The sequence below is a fragment of the Electrona antarctica genome (assembly GCF_951216825.1).
Source record: "Electrona antarctica genome assembly, chromosome: 9".
Lineage (NCBI taxonomy): Eukaryota > Metazoa > Chordata > Actinopteri > Myctophiformes > Myctophidae > Electrona > Electrona antarctica.
In genome coordinates, this window is record NC_136790.1 from 57,397,180 (window position 1) to 57,421,798 (window position 24,619).

The following is a 24,619-nucleotide window of genomic DNA, read 5'->3' on the forward strand; positions in this document are numbered from 1 at the left end:
ACCTTCCATCCCCGGGTGAGTGACCCCTGTTCTAACCCCATAAACCATCACCTTCCATCCCCGGGTGAGTGACCCCTGTTCTAACCCCTGTTCTAACCACATAAACCATCACCTTCCATCCCCGGGTGAGTGACCTCTGTTCTAACCCCTGTTCTAACCACATGAACCATCACCTTCCATCCCCGGGTGAGTGACCCCTGTTCTAACCACATAAACCATCACCTTCCATCCCCGGGTGAGTGACCTCTGTTCTAACCCCTGTTCTAACCACATAAACCATCACCTTCCATCCCCGGGTGAGTGACCCCTGTTCTAACCCCTGTTCTAACCACATAAACCATCACCTTCCATCCCCGGGTGAGTGACCCCTGTTCTAACCACATAAACCATCACCTTCCATCCCCCGGTGAGTGACCTCTGTTCTAACCCCATAAACCATCACCTTCCATCCCCGGGTGAGTGACCCCTGTTCTAACCACATAAACCATCACCTTCCATCCCCGGTTGAGTGACCCCTGTTCTAACCACATAAACCATCACCTTCCATCCCCCGGTGAGTGACCTCTGTTCTAACCCCATAAACCATCACCTTCCATCCCCGGGTGAGTGACCCCTGTTCTAACCACATAAACCATCACCTTCCATCCCCGGGTGAGTGACCCCTGTTCTAACCACATAAACCATCACCTTCCGTTCCCGGGTGAGTGACCTCTGTTCTAACCCCTGTTCTAACCACATAAACCATCACCTTCCATTCCCGGGTGAGTGACCCCTGTTCTAACCCCTGTTCTAACCACATAAACCATCACCTTCCATCCCCGGGTGAGTGACCCCTGTTCTAACCCCTGTTCTAACCACATAAACCATCACCTTCCATCCCCGGGTGAGTGACCTCTGTTCTAACCCCTGTTCTAACCACATAAACCATCACCTTCCATCCCCGGGTGAGTGACCCCTGTTCTAACCCCTGTTCTAACCACATAAACCATCACCTTCCATCCCCCGGTGAGTGACCTCTGTTCTAACCCCATAAACCATCACCTTCCATCCCCGGGTGAGTGACCCCTGTTCTAACCACATAAACCATCACCTTCCATCCCCGGGTGAGTGACCCCTGTTCTAACCACATAAACCATCACCTTCCATTCCCGGGTGAGTGACCTCTGTTCTAACCCCTGTTCTAACCACATAAACCATCACCTTCCATTCCCGGGTGAGTGACCCCTGTTCTAACCCCTGTTCTAACCACATAAACCATCACCTTCCATTCCCGGGTGAGTGACCTCTGTTCTAACCCCTGTTCTAACCACATAAACCATCACCTTCCATCCCCGGGTGAGTGACCCCTGTTCTAACCCCTGTTCTAACCACATAAACCATCACCTTCCATCCCCGGGTGAGTGACTCGGTAGAGGCTGCGCTCCATCAAAGCCAGGACTGAAAGGCTCAAACGCAGCTTCTATCCGGGGACTGTCAGGCTACTGAACTCTTAAATTAAAAAAATGCACTTTAGCTGTCTTAATTATTATTTTTTTGAATATGCTGCTCAGTTTTAATGCACTGCACTTTGGGATTTTATGCTTATTCTTTTTATTGATTTTTTAAACATACACTGCTGGTCCTGAGTACGATTTTCGTTCTATATGTGCAAAACATATGAAATGACAAAGTGAACCTTGACCTCAGTGCTAACCCCCGTTCTAACATAAAACAAAAGTAGCAGCTAGTAGGGGTGTAACGATACCTTTTAACAGCGATACGATACGTATCACGATACATGGTTGACGATACGATACATGGTTCATTATGGCGATATGATACGATACGATTCAATGATTTGAAATCGATACAGTAACTATTTAAAATACATTGACATTATTTTAAACTAAGTAATTAAACCCCTCTTTTTACTTCTAAAAATTGCTAAATACCACGCACAAAAATGTAGCATTGATACAATTGATTATTTGCATTGCAAAACGATACGACATGATACATATAGTCAATATTGCTGTTTTCATTTTGATATACTTTGATACATGTTTAGTTTATACATGCTATAAGTTTTAGTTTAGAACAGAGAGAGAGGACAGATACTTTACTCTTTACTCTATTTAGTTTAGAACAGAGAGAGGACAGATACTTTACTCTTTACTCTATTTAGTTTAGAACAGAGAGAGAGGACAGATACTTTACTCTATTTAGTTTAGAACAGAGAGATAGGACAGATACTTTACTCTTTACTCTATTTAGTTTAGAACAGAGAGATAGGACAGATACTTTACTCTTTACTCTATTTAGTTTAGAACAGAGAGAGGACAGATACTTTACTCTTTACTCTATTTAGTTTAGAACAGAGAGAGAGGACAGATACTTTACTCTATTTAGTTTAGAACAGAGAGAGAGGACAGATACTTTACTCTATACTCTATTTAGTTTAGAACAGAGACAGAGGACAGATACTTTACTCTTTACTCTATTTAGTTTAGAACAGAGAGAGGACAGATACTTTACTCTATTTAGTTTAGAACAGAGAGAGGACAGATACTTTACTCTTTACTCTATTTAGTTTAGAACAGAGAGAGAGGACAGATACTTTACTCTATACTCTATTTAGTTTAGAACAGAGAGAGGACAGATACTTTACTCTTTACTCTATTTAGTTTAGAACAGAGAGATAGGACAGATACTTTACTCTGTACTCTATTTAGTTTAGAACAGAGAGAGGACAGATACTTTACTCTTTACTCTATTTAGTTTAGAACAGAGAGAGAGGACAGATACTTTACTCTTTACTCTATTTAGTTTAGAACAGAGAGAGGACAGATACTTTACTCTTTACTCTATTTAGTTTAGAACAGAGAGAGATGACAGATTCTTTACTCTATTTAGTTTAGAACAGAGAGAGAGGACAGATACTTTACTCTTTACTCTATTTAGTTTAGAACAGAGAGAGAGGACAGATACTTTACTCTGTACTCTATTTAGTTCTCGCCAGTGAAACAAAAGGTTTTCCGTCATAGTTTTAGTCGACGGAATAAACACCGTGTGACCCCTGTAGGATGACCTTTAACCCTTAAACTGTGACCTCCGCAGGACGACCGCTACTTCCTGTCGGGCTCTCTGGACGGGAAGCTCCGCCTGTGGAACATTCCCGACAAGAAGGTGGCGCTGTGGAACGAGGTGGACGGAACCACGCGCCTCATCACCGCCGCCAACTTCTGCCAGAACGGGAAGTACGCCGTGATCGGAACCTACGACGGACGATGCATCTTCTACGACACCGAGGTCAGTAAATACCATGCATCTTCTACGATACAGAGGTTAGTAAATATGATGTATCTTCTAATCTACGATACAGAGGTCAGTAAATACCATGCATCTTCTATGACACAGAGGTCAGTAAATACCATGCATCTTCTATGACACAGAGGTCAGTAAATACCATGCATCTTCTATGACACAGAGGTCAGTAAATACCATGCATCTTCTATGACACAGAGGTCAGTAAATACCATGCATCTTCTATGACACCGAGGTCAGTAAATACCATGCATCTTCTACGACACAGAGGTCAGTAAATACCATGCATCTTCTATGACAGAGGTCAGTAAATACCATGCATCTTCTATGACACAGAGGTCAGTAAATACCATGCATCTTCTATGACACCGAGGTCAGTAAATACCATGCATCTTCTATGACACAGAGGTCAGTAAATACCATGCATCTTCTATGACACAGAGGTCAGTAAATACCATGCATCTTCTACGACACCGAGGTCAGTAAATACCATGCATCTTCTACGACACTGGTTCCCCAAGTGGGGTCCGGGGACCCCCAGGGGTCCTTGAGGGAGTTCCAGAGGGTCCCCAGCTAAATGATATTTTACCAAATGGACCCTTTATGGGTCTGTACAAATGGAACCATTTGTACACTCTCAGAGTTAAATTAACATTGATTTTACGATATAAATTGGGGTTCCCAGAGATAGAAATGCCATTAAATGGGGGTACGTAGACTAATGCATGTCAAACTGCGGGGTCCTTGAAATTAAACGGGTTGAGAATCACTGCTAGAGCCGTAAAAATCTTCTCTTATGAGGGTCCCTGGCATATATTTTCTAATGGGGGGGCTAAATAGTCTCAATGTCTTGACATGTAGCATGTAGCTTTGTATCTTCATGTCGCTAAAGCTGATTCAATTAACTAGTGTAAAATTCAGTGAAACTGGTTCACATTTGTGTCAAAGGTTTATGGATTATGAGATTCTATAAAAAGCCTCTTGGACTCACTGTACTCACCGTGTTTGTTTTATATTGTTTGCAGCGCCTCAAATACCACACGCAGATCCACGTCAGGTCCACCAGGGGGCGCAACAGAGTTGGTCGTAAAATCACAGGAATCGAGCCTCTGCCCGGAGAGAATAAGGTACGCACGCACGCACGCACGCACACACACGCAAACACACGCACGCACACGCACACACACAGCCTCTACACACAAGTATCAACAATATCATATAATTTCATTTTGAGTATCTGCTGATACCCATTTTTCCCGATCCGATGTTTATATATATATTTATATAATACGTTCATGCCGTCCACATTTAATCCATCTGCGGCCCCTGCTGGACGCAGAGCCAACCGCAGCCTGCCGAGCCGTTTGTAGTGCAACACACGCTGGACTCACATCCTGTTTGGGGCGGCCATCTTAGACGCTAAATAAATAGCGTCGATGCTAGCGAGCTAAATTGAAGCCATCCTTGCTCTAGAAAGCGCCCAATGTTCCAATCGGGATCACCGGATGATCAGCAAAGACCTCCGAACATCGCGCTAAACAAGGAAAGGCAGAGCCAAAAAATAAATATGCTGTCAATAATAAAGCTTATCAGACGGAACGTTACGCCAGAAGCAGTACATTTGTTAATAGTACAATATCATGGGCGCCCGCTGGCCTAGCGGTCCAGGCGCATCATGCCACATATAGGCTCTGGCCTGACAGTGTGTCGCGTGTTCGAGTCCCGTTCATGACGACATTTGCTGCATGTCTCTCCCCTTCTCTCTCTCTCTCTCTCTCTCTCTCTCTCTCTCTCTCTCTCTCTCTCTCTCTCTCTCTCTCTCACTTTCCTGTCAATCTTCACTTGATACTATCAATAAAGGCACAAAAGCCAAAAACAAATCTTTAAAAAAAATAGCCAAAATCACAGATGATATAGATATAACGTTGATACTAGGAAAGGGATCACAGTTTGTTGTTTTTATTTTTTACTCCCGATAAAAGGACGTGGTCGGATCTGGACAGCTCGGAGCACGACCATGTTGAAGTTACAGGGGTCAGTTAACACATCCCATCCCTAGGACGTCTGGAAACGTCCTAGGGAATCCAACCGACACATGCTATGGACGTGTGTACACGTCCTAGGGAATCCAATCGACAGATGCTATGGACGTGTGTACACGTCCTAGCGCATCCTCAATGATATCAGGCTACATATATCAGGCGAATATTCTGAATTTTATCCTTTTTTTCCCTTCATTTTTTAGCCTCTAAGGCCACCGTACGCTTCGTTCTTCGGTCATATTAGCGTCTCGTTCACTAGCCTGTTAGCGCGGCAGAAAGAATGCCTCGTATCTGCTAATCTAGGGCGCTCTCCGTGGTTTTGATCTGTTGAAGTTACAGGGGTCAGTTAAGAGCTCTGGCTGAGCCCTCCCCTCACAGAACAAAACAAAACACAAACAGTGGAACGAAACCAAAGGCGAGCCAGAGGGATGTCTTTCTACAGGAAATCACCACAGCAGAATTATATACTGGCTGAGCCATAAAACATTTATAATTTTATATACATAACAACTATTATCCGTCATGAGGAAGGTCTTAACACCCGCATGACTATAGTAAGGCCAGGCACCACACAAGCTGACTTCAGGTCATGACTGTAGTAAGGCCAGGTACCACAAGCTGACTTCAGGTCATGACTGTAGTAAGGCCAGCTACCACACAAGCTGACTTCAGGTCATGACTGTAGTAAGGCCAGGTACCACAAGCTGACTTCAGGTCATGACTGCAGTAAGGCCAGGTACCACAAGCTGACTTCAGGTCATGACTGTAGTAAGGCCAGGTACCACACAAGCTGACTTCAGGTCATGACTGTAGTAAGGCCATGTACCACAAGCTGACTTCAGCTCATGACTGTAGTAAGGCCATGTACCACAAGCTGACTTCAGGTCATGACTGGAGTAAGGCCAGGTACCACAAGCTGACTTCAGGTCATGACTGTAGTAAGGCCAGCTACCACACAAACTGACTTCAGGTCATGACTGTAGTAAGGCCATGTACCACAAGCTGACTTCAGGTCATGACTGCAGTAAGGCCAGGTACCACAAGCTGACTTCAGGTCATGACTGTAGTAAGGCCAGGTACCACAAGCTGACTTCAGGTCATGACTGCAGTAAGGCCAGGTACCACACAAGCTGACTTCAGGTCATGACTGCAGTAAGGCCAGGTACCACAAGCTGACTTCAGGTCATGACTGTAGTAAGGCCAGGTACCACAAGCTGACTTCAGGTCATGACTGCAGTAAGGCCAGGTACCACAAGCTGACTTCAGGTCATGACTGTAGTAAGGCCAGGTACCACAAGCTGACTTCAGGTCATGACTGCAGTAAGGCCAGGTACCACAAGCTGACTTCAGGTCATGACTGTAGTAAGGCCAGGTACCACACACGCTGACTTCAGGTCATGACTGCAGTAAGGCCAGGTACCACAAGCTGACTTCAGGTCATGACTGCAGTAAGGCCAGGTACCACAAGCTGACTTCAGGTCATGACTGTAGTAGGGCCAGGCACCACACCCCCCACACTTTTTTTTTTTTTTTTTTTTTTTACAATTTGTTGTTAATTTAGAAAATCTAGTTTCATGTTGTATTTAATTGTTATTATAATTATTACTATATTTTTCCCTTTTTTTGTCAATGGTGGTTTGGGGGTCTGGGGGTAGGAAGAGGTCCTGGGGGTAGGAAGGGGGCATTTAGCCACTGATTGTTACTAGTTGGCAAGTAATTAATATATGTGCATTTGTTTTGTTATGCCTGTACCTGTCCCTTTCATCTTAAAATGAAATAAAAATGTATTAAAGAATATAAACCCCTGGATAACGTAGCTACGGTTCTGGCGGGCTAGACGATGAATTTAACCCATTCAGAACGGGAACCCCTTTTGGTGTTTTAAGCATTAGGTTTGTCACACTTTGTCCTATTGTACTGAACCAGCTCAAAAATAGTGAAAAGTACTGAAAAACCAAGTCTTTTGATGCACAATCCAACAAGTTTTTATTCACCTTGCAGAGTTCACATGAAAGGGTCGTTCCAACAAACCGCATACAAAAAGGAAGTATATACAGCCCACTGGCCAGGTTGGCTCTATCTAGGTCTGCTCTGCACCCTGTGCAATCCTACATTGACTCGTGTGCAGTGGCAGGTCCCCCTCTTAACCGTTTCCGTCCGTAGGACGTCGCCACACGTCATAGGGACTCGAACCGAGGGGTACATCCTAGCGCATCCTCAATGATACCGGGCGAGATAGGAATATTCGGATTTTTTTGTCCTTTTTTTTAATTTGTCAGTTCGCCTTTCGGCTACCGTATGCTACACTCTAGACTCGTGTTAGCTTACCGTTGACTTAGCTGTTAGCGCGACAGAAATAATGACTCGTCTCTCCTAATCCAGGGCGCTCTCCATGGTTTTGAACGGATTGATATACTGGCGCTTCATTTCTGCTCCTCATCCGTCTCTCCCGCAAAATATGAACGCTTTTTGGATCATATATCGTATAAATTAAAACGATAGCAATTCATAACATACATTTTAGTGTCACATAATACTATAAATTATCCACATAATATGATTAAAGAGTTCTCTAAACAAACCCTCCCACTGTTGGCATGGTCCCCATACCCCACAGTAGTTGCTCCCTTCAATGGAGTCAACAATCAATTATCAATCAACAAATACACAATAGATAATGTCAAACAAATCTCATTCTCTGCAAATTCACACTGTTGAACTGCCACAATGTTATACTTTAGCTATTGAAAAATAGCAGATATACAAGCTCGTAGCTACAAGCTTGTAGATCTGCTAATTTTTAACAATCTTGAAAATGTGGTGCAAATCTTTGAATTCATATTATTTCAGAGTGAACGTTTGTAACTCAAATATTTGCTTCTGGGGGGTCCCTGGAACATCATATTTTTAGATGGGATTTGGCGGCCAATTAGGCTACATATATTTTTGGGGGTTCTTGACATGAACATGTTTGAGAACGACTGACATAGAAACAAAGGTTTTTCAGAAAACGACATTTGTAGAAACGTCCTCAGGTCTAAATGGTTTAACACGGTTTTCTACGGTTGTGGCGGACTGCGTGTTAACATTGAAAGGTCTTTTGTGTGTGTGTTTTTTTCTCCTCAGATTCTGGTGACGTCCAACGACTCTCGCATCCGGCTGTACGACCTCCGTGACCTCTCTCTGTCCATGAAGTACAAAGGCCTAGTCAACAGCAGCAGCCAGATCAAAGCTAGCTTCAGGTGACGCACGAACACATACACACACGCACACACACACACACGCACAGGAGCAGCCAGATCAAAGCTAGCTTCAGGTGACATGCACGCACGCACACACACACACACACACACACACACACACACACACACAGCAGCCAGATTAAAGCTAGCTTCAGGTCACACGCACAAAAAACGAATTTCATCCACTTTACCTGTAAAACTGTGATGAGACGTTGAAGATGACTCTGATCGTAGAAAGTGTAATTTTAACGTTGTTGTTGGTTTCAGTCACAACGAACCCATTCTGGACGGGAACCGGGAAAAGATTAAGAAAACTTAGACACATGTTCTCCAAGGAGACATGGGGGGATTTTTCTCAGTCTGGGGCCCAGTTGTGGAATACATGGGAGGAGAATACGCAGAAATATTATCAAGAGGTTTTGCAAATTAAGGAACTATTCCTATTAAGTACAAAGGTTTTATGATTTCGAAGACTATACAGGAATATATAAGTAGTAAGAAGATGATGTATGGACGTATGTATAATGTATGTCGGTGTTAGTCTATGTATATGTGAGTCATGTATCAGTTTGTGCAAAAATGAAAAATAAAATGATTGAAAGAAAGAAAACTTAGAAAAACTTTATTTTAATGTCACAATCCTTTTGGTTTCAGCCACGACTACTCGTTCATCGTGAGCGGATCGGAGGACAAGTACGTCTACATCTGGAGCACGTACCACGACCTGAGCAAGTTCACCTCCGTACGGCGAGACCGCAATGACTTCTGGGAAGGAATTAAAGGTGAGTTCACCTCCGTACGGCGAGACCGCAATGACTTCTGGGAAGGAATTAAAGGTGAGTTCACCTCCGTACGGCGAGACCGCAATGACTTCTGGGAAGGAATTAAAGGTGAGTTCACCTCCGTACGGCGAGACCGCAATGACTTCTGGGAAGGAATTAAAGGTGAGTTCACCTCCGTACGGCGAGACCGCAATGACTTCTGGGAAGGAATTAAAGGTGAGTTCACCTCCGTACGGCGAGACCGCAATGACTTCTGGGAAGGAATTAAAGGTTAGTTCACCTCCGTACGGCGAGACCGCAATGACTTCTGGGAAGGAATTAAAGGTGAGTTCACCTCCGTACGGCGAGGCCGCAATGACTTCTGGGAAGGAATTAAAGGTGAGTTCACCTCCGTACGGTGAGACCGCAATGACTTCTGGGAAGGAATTAAAGGTGAGTTCACCTCCGTACGGCGAGACCGCAATGACTTCTGGGAAGGAATTAAAGGTGAGTTCACCTCCGTACGGCGAGGCCGCAATGACCCCCCCCCGGAAACAATCCGGAAGAAACCCGGAGAAATATTGTGTTAGCTTACCTTGGTCTCGAGTCTATTATATCGCTAGAAGCTCCAAAGCATTCATATTTTGAACGAGAGGCATGTTAAAGTCAGAAATGAAGCGCGTAGTATATCCGTCGGATCAAAACCACGGAGAGCGCCCTGGATTAGGAGAGACGAGGCATTCTTTCTGCCGCGCTAACAGCTAAGTCAACGGATATTACTTCACTCTACGGTGGCCGAGTGTCCGACTGAAAAATAATAAAAAGGAAAAAATTCAGAATATTCTCCCCTCGCCTGATATCATTGAGGATGCGCTAGGACGTGTACACTCGTCCTATGTACGCGTCGATTGGGTTACCTAGGACGTGTGGAGCCGTCCTACGGACGGAAACGGTTAAAGGTGAGTTCACGTCCATACGGAGAGACCGCAATGACTTCTGGGAAGGAATTAAAGGTGAGTTCACCTCTGAGACCGCAATGACTTCTGGGAAGGAATGAAAGGTAACGCTGTCCCTCTAAGGTATTTGACACAGTACACAGTGTATTGCATTATCATCAATCATTTCCATGTTGAGAAATATCCATATTTCAAGCAGTTTTTTTCAAAATAAATAAATTAACATATTGTGTGTGGTGTGTGTGTGTGTGTGTGTGCGTGTGCGTTCACGCGTCCAGCTCACAACGCGGTGGTGACGTCGGCCATCTTTGCTCCTCACCCGGGCCTCATAGTGCCCCCGGAGGCCGTGAGCGGAGCTGCAGCCGCTGAGAAACCTGAGCCCGACCGCCAGAGCCTGGACTCTGAAGACTCTGAGACCATTCCTTCAGGTAGAGATTTAACCTTTAATAGACTCTGAGACCATTCCTTCAGGTGGAGATTTAACCTTTAATAGACTCTGAGACCATTCCTTCAGGTACTTACTTAACCTTTAATAGACTCTGAGACCATTCCTTCAGGTAGAGATTTAACCTTTAATAGACTCTGAGACCATTCCTTCAGGTAGAGATTTAACCTTTAATAGACTCTGAGACCATTCCTTCAGGTAGAGATTTAACCTTTAATAGACTCTGAGACCATTCCTTCAGGTGGAGATTTAACCTTTAATAGACTCAGACCATTCCTTCAGGTGGAGATTTAACCTTTAATAGACTCTGAGACCATTCCTTCAGGTAGAGATTTAACCTTTAATAGACTCTGAGACCATTCCTTCAGGTAGAGATTTAACCTTTAATAGACTATGAGACCATTCCTTCAGGTGGATATTTAACCTTTAATATACTCTGAGACCATTCCTTCAGGTAGAGATTTAACCTTTAATAGACTCTGAGACCATTCCTTCAGGTAGAGATTTAACCTTTAATAGACTCTGAGACCATTCCTTCAGGTGGATATTTAACCTTTAATAGACTCTGAGACCATTCCTTCAGGTGGATATTTAACCTTTAATAGACTCTGAGACCATTCCTTCAGGTACTAATTTAACCTTTAGACTCTGAGACCATTCCTTCAGGTAGAGATTTAACCTTTAATAGACTCTGAGACCATTCCTTCAGGTAGAGATTTAACCTTTAATAGACTCTGAGACCATTCCTTCAGGTGGAGATTTAACCTTTAATAGACTCTGAGACCATTCCTTCAGGTAGAGATTTAACCTTTAATAGACTGAGACCATTCCTTCAGGTAGAGATTTAACCTTTAATAGACTCTGAGACCATTCCTTCAGGTACTAATTTAACCTTTAGACTCTGAGACCATTCCTTCAGGTAGAGATTTAACCTTTAATAGACTCTGAGACCATTCCTTCAGGTAGAGATTTAACCTTTAATAGACTCTGAGACCATTCCTTCAGGTACTAATTTAACCTTTAATAGACTCTGAGACCATTCCTTCAGGTGGAGATTTAACCTTTAATAGACTCTGAGACCATTCCTTCAGGTAGAGATTTAACCTTTAATAGACTCTGAGACCATTCCTTCAGGTGGAGATTTAACCTTTAATAGACTCTGAGACCATTCCTTCAGGTAGAGATTTAACCTTTAATAGACTCTGAGACCATTCCTTCAGGTAGAGATTTAACCTTTAATAGACTCTGAGACCATTCCTTCAGGTAGAGATTTAACCTTTAATAGACTCTGAGACCATTCCTTCAGGTAGAGATTTAACCTTTAATAGACTCTGAGACCATTCCTTCAGGTGGAGATTTAACCTTTAATAGACTCTGAGACCATTCCTTCAGGTACTAATTTAACCTTTAATAGACTCTGAGACCATTCCTTCAGGTGGAGATTTAACCTTTAACCCATTCTGGGCGGGAACCCCAATTCCTTCAGGTAGAGCCATCCCTCAAATAGCTGAGGGATGGCTCTACATTATGAAAATGGCCAGGGGCCAGTTGATAAAATGACAACATTAATGTTAGTTTTTTATTTGCCTTATTTCCACATGATGTATGAAAAGACAAGTGCAATGTGCATTATTTTATGGCTTGGCCATTTTCTCTCTTTTTAATAATTCTGTGCAATTAGCACATTCAACACAAACTGTTTCCATAAAACATACTAACATAGGCTACTTCTGTATAAGCAGAATCATGAATAGGCCTATTTAATTTATGCAAAAGGAGGAGAAGAGAGAGAGAGCGAGGACATGTGTTTGTGGCTCAAACATTGTGGCTCTCATGGCAAGAGCAAAGGACCCCCAATATTTTTTCAATCTACAAAAATAATCCCAAAATTACTTATAAACAGATTTGGCAACACTGGCCAGAAAGGACCAGTGTTGCTTCTTTTTGGTTTATTTTGTATAGACATGGTTGCTTGTTTCTGCCATAGAGTTATACTGGCAACACTTCTGACTTCTAGCTTGTGGATATGAACGTGCTGCTTGCCGTCGCCTCTCTGTGTCAGTCCAGCTCTGTGACTGGAGATGGGACTGTGGATAGTCTGGATAGAACTTTCTGTTACAGTTAAATCCATATAAAAGTTAACTCCGCCAGATGGGGCAGCAGAGAGTACACTGGGTTCCCCCCTCCTGCTCCCATCTGGGAACTCTCAGGCAGACTCGATGCTCCAGGGCCACCAAACCCAGTGTACTCTCTGCTGCCCCATCTGGCGGAGTCAGGTTATATGAAAGTACCACACAACTGAAAAGTATCGCGACTGTGACCGCAAGTTAGAAACGTTTGTGGTTATAACGAGGCACAGCTGTTTACAATGCGATGCTAAATTAACAGCGGGGGCTTTGCTTTTGGTCTGGATGAATTGCACAGGTTTCTCAACCGCTTTTTTGGGACTGGAACGTAGTAACGTACGACGAGAGCAAATCTTTTGTGAAATGTAAATGGAAGGCAGTTTCTAGATATTACTCCACTGGAGTAAACATCCTAACAAGGGGTCTGGGAAGGGAGTGCATTGCAAGGAGGGCTTTGATAACGGGCGCGTTCGGAAATAGCGCACTGAGCGCACTGTGCGATGCAAACTAACAGGCCAGTGTGCTCCGGTGCGGTGCTTCCAAACGCGCCCAACGTTAAACAGAGGCGCGTTTGTCAACCCAGATATTTCATGGTGCTGCTGTATCGATACAGCAGCCTCTCTAGAGAGAAAAAAAACCCCCACTAGCTCACATTAAACTAAAGACGTTTTGGCCGTTATCTCTGGAACGGAAGGTCCAATCTGCTCAGTTTAAAGTGTGTTGGCTACGTGACAATCAGGACATTACGCACATTGGATTGGTGGGCCAGTCAAAATTGCGCCGCGGGCCGGAAGTGGCCCGCAGGCCGGAGTTAGAGTATCACTGCAAGGGTCACTTCGCCCCTTTTGCAACCCGAGTTTATACTCTCTCTCTCTCTCTCTCTCTGGTATCTAATGTATTGTCTATGTCTCTCTCCCAGGAGCTCTGAAGACAGACCACACAGAGGTTCTGCTCTCCGCTGACTTCACCGGAGCCATCAAAGTGTTCATCAACGTCAAGCGCTACTGACACGCCCCCTGACACGCCCCATGACGCGCCCCTAAAAACAACAGGCTCCACCTACTGGCATGCCCCTGGGCACGCCCCCTGACACGCCCCACCTACTGACACGCCCCCTGACATGCCCCACCTACTGACACGCCCCCTGACATGCCCCACCTAGTGACGTGCTCCACCTACTGACACGCCCCTTCTATACTGACCCGCCCCTCCAGATATAACAGATCTGCTGACACGTGCTTGATGAAGATGGCGAGCTGTGGCGGTCTAGGGATCTAGAGGTCTAGAGGTCTAGAGATGTGCCGATCATGTTTTTTCTTTCTTTTTGCTTCCGATCTGATTTCCGATCTGATCATTTGGTTTTGAGTATCTGCCGATACCCATTCATCCTGATCTGATGTTTATATTTTTATAGAACACGTTCATGCCAACATATCACCACAGAACCATAATATCCCAAACCACAGACTATGTCCAGTCTGATGTCATGATATGGATTTAATATTGATTCTAGGGATGTCCAGATCACCATCTATAGCTCCCCATCCGACTCCGATCATTTTGATCATGACGCGATCGGATTGGGACAGTCCTAATCCCCCCAACACACACACGTGCACACACACACGCACACACACATATTAATGGTGAGCTATCCAGGAATGTATTTATTTGTATTGTTTCTGGAAGAGCAGTGACCCTAACACCCCCCCCCCCCCCCCCCCCACCCACGCACACACGTACACACACACATGCACGCACACGCACATGCACACACATGCGCACGCACACACAGTGGCGTGCACAGATAGACACTAGGGGGTGCTAGAGCACCCCCTGCCCTTTTGGCAATGTGCCCTTTTGAAAAAAAAAGAAAAAACAACTTTTTTTTTCTCCTTTTTTTTTGATTTTTCAAAAATAGCAGACCTACAAGTTCATAGCGCGCCACTCGGTGGCGCGCTATGAGCTTGTAGATCTGCTATTTTTCAATAGCTAAAGCATAACATAATGCTAACACCAAAAGGGGTTCCCGCCCAAAATGGATTAAGGCAACCGGCCGGTTCCACGCGCTGCACAAGGTGCCCTTTTTTAACTTGAGCACCTGCCCCTCTAAATGTCTGTGCACGCCACTGCGCACACACACACACAGGGAAGATAGATACTATAGTGCACTGGTTGTGGGTGCCTTTATTTTTTTGTTTTCACTTTTTCCTTTATTTCAGTAACTGAGAAATCACAGAGAAATCAACGAAATTCCTTAAATTAGGAGACACATGTTTTAACAACATGAAACATGTTGTGAAACTTGTAGATCTGCTATTTCCTCTAGTTTGGGTCAAAGGTCTTAATATCGAGCTAAACATTTTGGGAACCTACAGTACAGAGGTCGTGATTGGTCCACTGCTACAGTACAGAGGGACGTGATTGGCCCTCTGCTACAGTACGGAGGGACGTGATTGGCCCTCTGCTACAGTACAGAGGGACGTGATTGGTCCACTGCTACAGTACAGAGGGACGTGATTGGCCCTCTGCTACAGTACGGAGGGACGTGATTGGCCCTCTGCTACAGTACGGAGGGACGTCATTGGCCCTCTGCTACAGTACAGAGGGACGTGATTGGCTGTTTCTTTCTCTCTGTCTTTGTATATATTTTTTTCTTGAATGCCAAACAACTGTGTTGTTGTTGTTATATTATTATTATTATGATGATTTATTCACAGATAGATGTGTTTTATTGTAACGTCACCGTGGCCTTCCTTCATCCTTCAGCCCGTCAGCCTGTGAAATTAAATTAATGTGCTGCAAGTTATATTTTTACTGGAACTAAAACGGTTGAGAATCAACTGGCTAAAGTATGGCCGTAGAAATCTATCCCTCACGTGGGTGGTCCCTGTGTATGGGTGGTCCCTATTTATGGGTGTTCCCTGTGTATGGGTGGTCCCTGTGTATGGGTGGTCCCTGTGGGCCGTATCGTTTCAAACGGGGGTCTATTTGGGGGTCCTTGACATGGAAACGTTTTGAGAGATACTGTTCTTAAAGCCCAAACCACACCAAAAGGACGGGACAAGGTCAACCACACCAAGGCAACTCATTGAGTTTTGGGCTATATTAAAGCCCAAAATTGCACCAATGATTCCCCACACGCCACACCTGGCAACCCAGCACCAATGCTTCCCCACGCCACATCACGCCACACCTGGCAACCCAGTGGCCGTTGCGTCGGTGCGGTTGTCCTGAGAACCGCTTCGTTGTTTTGTTTCGTTGCGTCCACCCGGTTGTGGTTTGGGCTTAACTCTCTCTCTGCCAAGGACGTCTTCTGACGTCTGTACGGAGGTTCGGGGACTGACGTAATTAAGGCCACGTTATTATGCCCGTGTCATATCCTGTTTGGTGCGGTATCACTCGCCCAAAAAAATTTAGCCGATATACAAGCTCAGTCACGCGTGATCTTGCAGATCGCCTACTTTCGACACGCAACTGCCTTTAAATCAAACCTTAAAGGCATGTTTTTGTTTTTTGTTTTGCAAGCAAACATTTCATTGGTTCACTGGTCATTTCTGGGTCCTCTAGTCGCCCGCGGTCGGTGAAAAAAAAAAGACAAGGAAAAACGCAGATCTACAAGCTGTCCAAGCTCAGCCCTCTCAGCACACCTCGAGCTTGTGGATCTGCTGTATTTTCGGCACCGCGTCGCAGAGGAGTGTCAAATGGAGCCTTAAAAGTGTTTGAGAAGAAGATTTCTCGGTTCCGCCGTCATTTCTGAGTCCCGTTATTTTCCTGTTTCCTCTTCTGTTCAACCAGAGCAAGGAAAGAACACTTTATACTTTAAGTTGCTAATCATGTGTATTTAGAATAACATAAAACATAATCACTTGATTAAAAAACAAACAAGAAAAAAACGGTTGTTTTCACTTTAAATGTTTCTTCGCCAAGCGGATCGTATCGTGCCTACGTACAGAAATCGTATAGTTTTCCGTTTATTGACCCCTCCCCCCCCCTGTACACTCTCGAGACTTAAGGTTTAGGGGGTCCTTGAAATTAAATCGTTTGAGAACAGATTGATTTTATTTCCTTTTAGACGGTTTATCGGTCAAAATACATTTCATATGATGTGGTCTTAAAAGAACAACAGATGAATCATGTGGGTATTGTTGTCTACTAATGGATTATTGATTATTATGACTGGATGTTGTTGTGGGGAAGCTTTTAATTAATGGTCTGGTGATTATTATTTCATTTCTGATACGACGTTCTATAAAGTAACCTTTTTGATACTTATTTTATTTTCTTGTTTCTGTTTTCTTTCCTTCCTGAATGAAAACTCACGTCTAGTTTAAACTCTTTACTGTGTAACATTTTGCACATTATCGTCTTTCCGCTTTTCTAAAACCAGTCGGACCCTGATTAGATCAGAGCCCGATGTCTCATTTACATACAAATTCTGTTCATTTCAATACAAATTATGTTCATTTCAATACAAATTCTGTTCATTTCAATGCAAATTATGTTCATTTACATACAAATTCTGTTCATTTCAATACAAATTCTGCTAATTTCAATAAAAATTGTGAATACACTAAAAATCACACCCGTGTGGTGCAAGGTCTTATATAGCCTGATCAGCTGTGGTCTGACGTAATGTCAGTGACCATGGTAACCATGCTCACCTGTGCACAGGTACACAAACATACAGACAAAGCTGGTTGTTGGAGTGGTTTGCACCACTCAAAAAGAAGAACTTTGTTTCTGGTCTTTTATTGAAACAAAAAGGTCTTGTTTATCCACCATTTTGTAACCCTTTAGTTTGTGAGGTGGAGCTGCTAGCCCCTCCCCCTAGCCCCTCCCATGGTCAGCTTTACAGCTCTGTGAACACAAAACTGGCTTGTGATTCGCTGATCACCGCGTAGCGATGATTTGATTGGCTGAGCAAAGTACGTATTGAAGATAAACAGTGAGGTCAGAAAAGTGATTTGCCGAAATGACACTTGTGATGATTTTATTGGCTGAGCACGGAATGTGATGTATGATGATAAGAGCGCCCCTCACTTCACACAAGGGTGATTTATTTATTTTTACCCGGTGGTGCCAACCTGGGGAGAGCCCCGAACCGAGCTCATGGTTATGAGAATAAAGCCTGAGTTTAATGCTCTATAATTATATGCTCACACTGCACTTCTTCAATATCAGTCCAAGGGGTCATGACCCCCTGAAACAGTCCTTGAGGGGGTTCCAGGGGGTCCCCAGGTAGATGGAGAGTTGAGGAGGTTCCAGGGGGTCCCCAGCTAGATGGAGAGTTGAGGGGCTTCCAGGGGGTCCCCAGCTAGATGGAGAGTTGAGGGGCTTCCAGGGGGTCCCCAGCTAAATGATGGAGAGTTGAGGAGGTTCCAGGGGGTCCCCAGGTAGATGGAGAGTTGAGGAGGTTCCAGGGGGTCCCGAGGTAGATGATGGAGAGTTGAGGAGGTTCCAGGGGGTCCCCAGGTAGATGGAGAGTTGAGGAGGTTCCAGGGGGTCCCCAGCTAGATGGAGAGTTGAGGAGGTTCCAGGGGGTCCCCAGGTAGATGGAGAGTTGAGGAGGTTCCAGGGGGTCCCCAGCTAGATGGAGAGTTGAGGAGGTTCCAGGGGGTCCCCAGCTAGATGATGGAGAGTTGAGGAGGTTCCAGGGGGTCCCCAGGTAGATGATGGAGAATTGAGGAGGTTCCAGGGGGTCCCCAGCTAGATGATGGAGAGTTGAGGGGGTTCCAGGGGGTCCCCAGCTAGATGGAGAGTTGAGGGGGTTCCAGCGGGTCCCCAGCTAGATGGAGAGTTGAGGGGGTTCCAGGGGGTCCCCAGCTAGATGATGGAGAGTTGAGGGGGTTCCAGGGGGTCCCCAGCTAGATGGAGAGTTGAGGGGGTTCCAGGGGGTCCCCAGCTAGATGATGGAGAGTTGAGGGGGTTCCAGGGGGTCCCCAGCTAGATGGAGAGTTGAGGGGGTTCCAGGGGGTCCCCAGCTAGATGGAGAGTTGAGGGGGTTCCAGGGGGTCCCCAGCTAGATGATGGAGAGTTGAGGGGGTTCCAGGGGGTCCCCAGCTAGATGGAGAGTTGAGGAGGTTCCAGGGGGTCCCCAGGTAGATGGAGAGTTGAGGAGGTTCCAGGGGGTCCCCAGCTAGATGGAGAGTTGAGGAGGTTCCAGGGGGTCCCCAGGTAGATGGAGAGTTGAGGAGGTTCCAGGGGGTCCCCAGCTAGATGGAGAGTTGAGGGGGTTCCAGGGGGTCCCCAGCTAGATGATGGAGAGTTGAGGAGGTTCCAGGGGGTCCCCAGGTAGATGATGGAGAATTGATGAGGTTCCAGGGGGTCCCCAGCTAGATGGAGAGTTGAGGGGGTTCCAGCGGGTCCCCAGCTAGATGATGGAGAGTTGAGGGGGTTCCAGGGGGTCCCCAGGTAGATGATGGAGAGTTGAGGGGGTTCCAGGGGGTCCCCAGCTAGATGATGGAGAGTTGAGGGGGTTCCAGGGGGTCCCCAGCTAGATGGAGAGTTGAGGGGGTTCCAGCGGGTCCCCAGCTAGATGGAGAGTTGAGGGGGTTCCAGCGGGTCCCCAGCTAGATGGAGAGTTGAGGAGGTTCCAGGGGGTCCCCAGCTAGATGGAGAGTTGAGGGGGTTCCAGCGGGTCCCCAGCTAGATGGAGAGTTGAGGGGGTTCCAGGGGGTCCCCAGCTAGATGGAGAGTTGAGGGGGTTCCAGGGGGTCCCCAGGTAGATGATGGAGAGTTGAGGAGGTTCCAGGGGGTCCCCAGGTAGATGATGGAGAGTTGAGGAGGTTCCAGGGGGTCCCCAGGTAGATGGAGAGTTGAGGAGGTTCCAGGGGGTCCCCAGCTAGATGGAGAGTTGAGGGGGTTCCAGGGGGTCCCCAGCTAGATGATGGAGAGTTGAGGAGGTTCCAGGTGGTCCCCAGCTAGATGATGGAGAGTTGAGGAGGTTCCAGGGGGTCCCCAGGTAGATGATGGAGAGTTGAGGAGGTTCCAGGGGGTCCCCAGGTAGATGGAGAGTTGAGGGGGTTCCAGGGGGTCCCCAGCTAGATGATGGAGAGTTGAGGAGGTTCCAGGGGATCCCCAGCTCGATGAGTTTAGGGGGTTCCAGGGGGTCCCCAGCTAGATGGAGAGTTGAGGGGGTTCCAGGGGGTCCCCAGCTAAATGATGGAGAGTTGAGGAGGTTCCAGGGGGTCCCCAGGTAGATGATGGAGAGTTGAGGGGGTTCCAGGGGGTCTGAATGTGTGTCAGAAACATTGCCGTAGCTCCTCACTGCCTGCACCAATCACTCCCACTTTTCACACAGGCATTGACCATAATAATATGGAGGTCTTAACGAAGCCCTTTTTTCAATTTAACAAATTATAGATTAATAATTAATTTATTAGTGAATTAAAACGCACCCCGGGCGCAGTACCCCCCACGGCCACAAGGGGGGTGGGTGCAATATCTCACAACGGGTAAGGGCTAGTACAGATCATTCTGGGGTCCTTGACATAAAAATGTTTGAGGTCCACTGACAGAAACTTTTCCTGACAGAAAACTGTCAGGATGTAGAAAACATTTGTAGAATCTTCTCCGGTCCAAATGGGTCGTCCCCAGACTTTAATGCATTTAGACCTACAAATGTCTTCTGAATCCTGACAGTTTCTGAAAACAATTTCATTTTTTCAAAAATAGCAGGGGGCGGAGCAATATGTTTTGAAAAATTGCAGTGTTTTTTTAGGACTGTTCATGATTTATTGTGACACTAAATGGACAACCCCCCCCCCCCCCACACACACACACACACACAAAAATCACGCGCGCGCGCACATGCACGCACAGTCGGACTTGGAACTTGGAAGTAGGTAGCCTGCACTCAAAAACGTTTCATATTAAATCAAATGATCATGATCGAATTTAAAAAAAAAAGTTGTATTCATTAAGGCAGGCAGGCAGGCAGGCAGGCAGACAGACAGACCGAGTCTAAACATTAATTTGGGGGTCCCTGACATTAATGTGGGGGTCCTTGTAGGCCTTGCGAGGTCCGTTTTCGTTCGGTTTCGTTCCCGCGTCTTTGGCACTACGATTTCAATGCATATTTCCATAGACAATACGCTTCTGGACTTTGGGTTAAAAGTTATCCGCATAATATCCTGCAGTATTTTGTCACAAGCCAGAAATGTATAAACAAGTATATAACCAAAAAACGAAAATCTTGTGCTGCTGTTTTTGCTTGTAAAATGTGTTATATTGATTTTGGCAACACCAAATCTTTCTCAAATGTCATAAATACATATACCTAACATCTGAAACAAGTATTGGTGCCTTAGTTTACTCATGTGAATCTAGATCATGAAATGTAGCAAATTTGTTAAAGAAAACGCTTCAACTTAAGTGATTGGCACCTAGCACAATGAAACATACACATAGAAAATGTAGCCAAAAGCTTGTTTCATACATAAATAAAAATCACACCCGTGTGAACTGAGTGGTGTAAGGTCTGTCTGACGTAATGAAATCATGTCTGACGTAATGAAATCACACCCGGGTGTGATTTCATTACCTGGCTTTGTTTGTGCAGAAAAAATGAGCATGGTTGCTATGTTCACCCTGTTCACCCGGGTGTGATTTCATTACGTCATTACAACAGGGTGAACATAGCAACCATGCTCATTTTTTCTGCACAAAAAAGCCAGTTGTAGGAGTGGTTTACACCACTCAAAAATGTCACAACCTACTGGGTAATGAAAGGTAGAAAAGAAAAGCAGCCCACCTTGGCCCAAAATGGCTGAAAATCTATCAAAATGTTACCACGCCCCCTAAATTGGAATAATGAAAAAAATGGACAAGAAAAAATAAATGCACTAAAGGTCAGAATTATTACAACATATGAAACATTTATACAAGTACCACAAAGTGTCACAGCATCTGACATTTGCACATCACCTCCCCCCCCCCCCCCCCAGCTCAAGTGCAGTTAGTCAGTCTATTTGCCAGCCCATAGAGTCCCATTGTGAAGACATGTTGAGTACACCAAAGTTTTATAGTACAAATGTTGAGTATGTATGGGTCCCCAGCATGTAGAAACCGCCGGATGCTAACTTTCATATGTTGAACAATTTTCATAATTAGTATAATTAGCTTTAATGACCATAATCACCTACTGTATATGGACAAGATTTCAGCAATAGTCACGGGCCTTATGGATTTTTCTGCGCCAATCAATATTAAAAGGACAAAATTTGGCCCAGATGTAGTCCTGCTCTAATGATTTAGCTAGGGAACCCGAGCCAGTTACCTTCGGGGTCGCCATGGCGGCCAAATCCAATATGGCCGCCACATAAAACGCCTTCCTCACCAGCCATTTGCAGCATCCTGTTGCACACACTAAAATATCTGAGCCAGAGTAGTCAGACCAGTGAGCCAGAGGCTATTTGCTTTGCTCCAGTGCACAACCTCCGTAACCATGCATGCTCAACAGTGTTGTTACCTGAGATGCAGGTGACAACTGACATGTCTTGTAGTTGAAGTGGAAGTCAGATGTTTATAGGGTGAACAGGTGACAGCACTGTGCCCTGGGGAGCGCCCGTGATGTTCACCAGCACCTCCGAACAGACAACCCTGCAGTCTCACATACTGCGGTCTGCCCGAGAGATAGTCTGAGATCCATGCCACCAAACCATGGTCCACCCCCATCAACGCAAGCTTCTGTAAGCAGTTGTGACTGGATAGTTCTGAAGACACTGGAGAAGTCAAAAAGCATGATTCTAACTGCGTTGCCCATGGTGCCAAGGTGTGTGAATGCCCTGTTTAGCTAGCCTGGTTAATAAACCAGACCGAATCAGCCGTTGGCAAAAATTGTTTTGCCTGCCAGCGGATTAGGGTCTGGCGAGGCTCAGTAGCACGCCTCTTTCCTACAACCGAGAACAGGTCGGACCAATCGGGACACGGTATGCAATATGGGCGGGCTTTGGTACAGTGACGTTCAATGCTTGAGACCTTTGACTGACAGTAGCTCTGACCAATTGCGTCGAAGAGAAAATGTTTGAACCCGCCCCCCGGGAAATGAAATCCAAGTGGAGCCAGCCCAGACTAATATACCGCGACAGTGTTGTGTGATATTAGTCTGGCTTATTAGCCAGGCTACTGTTTAGCATGTAGATGATGACATCATCAAACCCAATGTCCACCTGGTATGTAAAAACTGCCCCTCCCTGTCATCAGGGAGGGGCATATCGTTTGGATCAGCAGTTCTGGACAACCTGATCTCCATATATGCCTATACTATATTATTGCGACTACAGGTCGCATTTACTATGAAATTGCGCATTTTCCGTCAGTCAGTCAGTGTATCACTCAAAATCCCCATACATGGGGAAAGCCCCCATATATGGTGCCCAGGTCTTGTGAGTGACATCACGTGACATCATCAGGGATGGAGATCCCTGATGTCATCAATATTGGCCAGCAACTCTACAACGGACCCCAACCCTTAGATCTCCATATGGATATACTGTATGTCAGAACCTGTTCTGACATTCCATATGTTGATCCTTCCCCATCCATCCTTCCTCTTCGATGTCTCCCTTTTGACTGATACCTGTCCGTGTAAACTCTAGATGGGCCTGCCCCAAAGTTATTAATGCAGCCCGCTAGGGTGAGGTCGCTTCTCACCCTCAGACTTACTGGTACTATACTATACTATACTATACTATACATACTGTAGGTAGTTTGAATCAGTGGTTCTGGACAACTGGATCTCCATATATGACTACACTAACACTACACTACACTACACTACACTACACTGATACGCCCATACCCATGCATGGGCGTACATACTGTAAGTAGTTCTAGACAACCGCCTAACCAATCAACTCGACACCGGACATATAAATGTCCCTGTGCTGGGGTCAGCAGCAACGTGCATGCTGAGTGTGAAGTTAGTTGGTCATACTCCTACTCATACTCAATATCAATATAATATCAATAGGAATGTACTGAACTCCATTACTTTAATTTTGTATTGTTTTAAATAAATTAAATGTGTAACATACAAAGGTTGCTTTTTTTAGGCTGTTCCTAAAGGTGTTCTGGGTGATAGTGGCACGTTTTTTGGGTATAGTGGCCATATATATATAAAAACATATATATTTTTCTGGATAGATGTACTCATAAATCGGAGCATTTCAATGTGTTCTAATGCTTTTTAAGTTTGTCAAAAATGTCAAAAGTTCACTCGTTTTCACTTAGTGCCATCTTGTAAATATGCAAATTAAGGTTCCAGACACACTCAATCATAATTATAAGCATTCCAATGTGTTTGTAATGGTCAAAAAACATTTTGCATTTGTAGCTCATCTGGTTCAAATATTACAGCCAAAACCATTTCATGGATTTGGCCGCTATGGCGACCCCAAAGGTTGCCAGCTTGGGCGCCCTAGCTAAATCCAGATTCTGACACTTTGTAATACTTGAATAAATGTTTCATACCATATGTTGTAATAATTCTGACCTTTAGTGCATTTATTTTTAGTCTTGTCCATTTTTTGCATTATTCCAATTTAGGGGGCGTGGTAACATTTTGATAGATTTTCAGCCATTTTGGGCCAAGGTGGGCTGCTTTTCTTTTCTACCTTTCATTACACAGTAGATTGTGAAATTCATTATGTATGAAACATAAGCTTTTGGCTAAATTAACTATTGTGTATGTTTCATTGAGCTAGTTGCCATCACTTAAGTTGAAGAGTTTTCTTTAACAA

General features: G+C 45.1%; 1 protein-coding gene across 1 annotated transcript in view; it reads left to right on the forward strand.

Annotated features, from left to right (window-relative positions):
* Positions 1-17,150, forward strand: part of wdr44 (WD repeat domain 44) — a 72,956-nt gene extending 55,806 nt beyond the window's left edge. The window contains exons 18-23 of the mRNA XM_079511324.1: positions 3,097-3,288; positions 4,329-4,430; positions 8,472-8,587; positions 9,242-9,369; positions 10,583-10,732; positions 13,795-17,150. Coding sequence (XP_079367450.1) covers positions 3,097-3,288; positions 4,329-4,430; positions 8,472-8,587; positions 9,242-9,369; positions 10,583-10,732; positions 13,795-13,883 — 777 coding nt within the window. The 3' untranslated portion in view covers positions 13,884-17,150. The remainder of the gene's footprint in view (positions 1-3,096; positions 3,289-4,328; positions 4,431-8,471; positions 8,588-9,241; positions 9,370-10,582; positions 10,733-13,794) is intronic.
* The last annotated feature ends 7,469 nt before the right edge of the window (positions 17,151-24,619 follow it).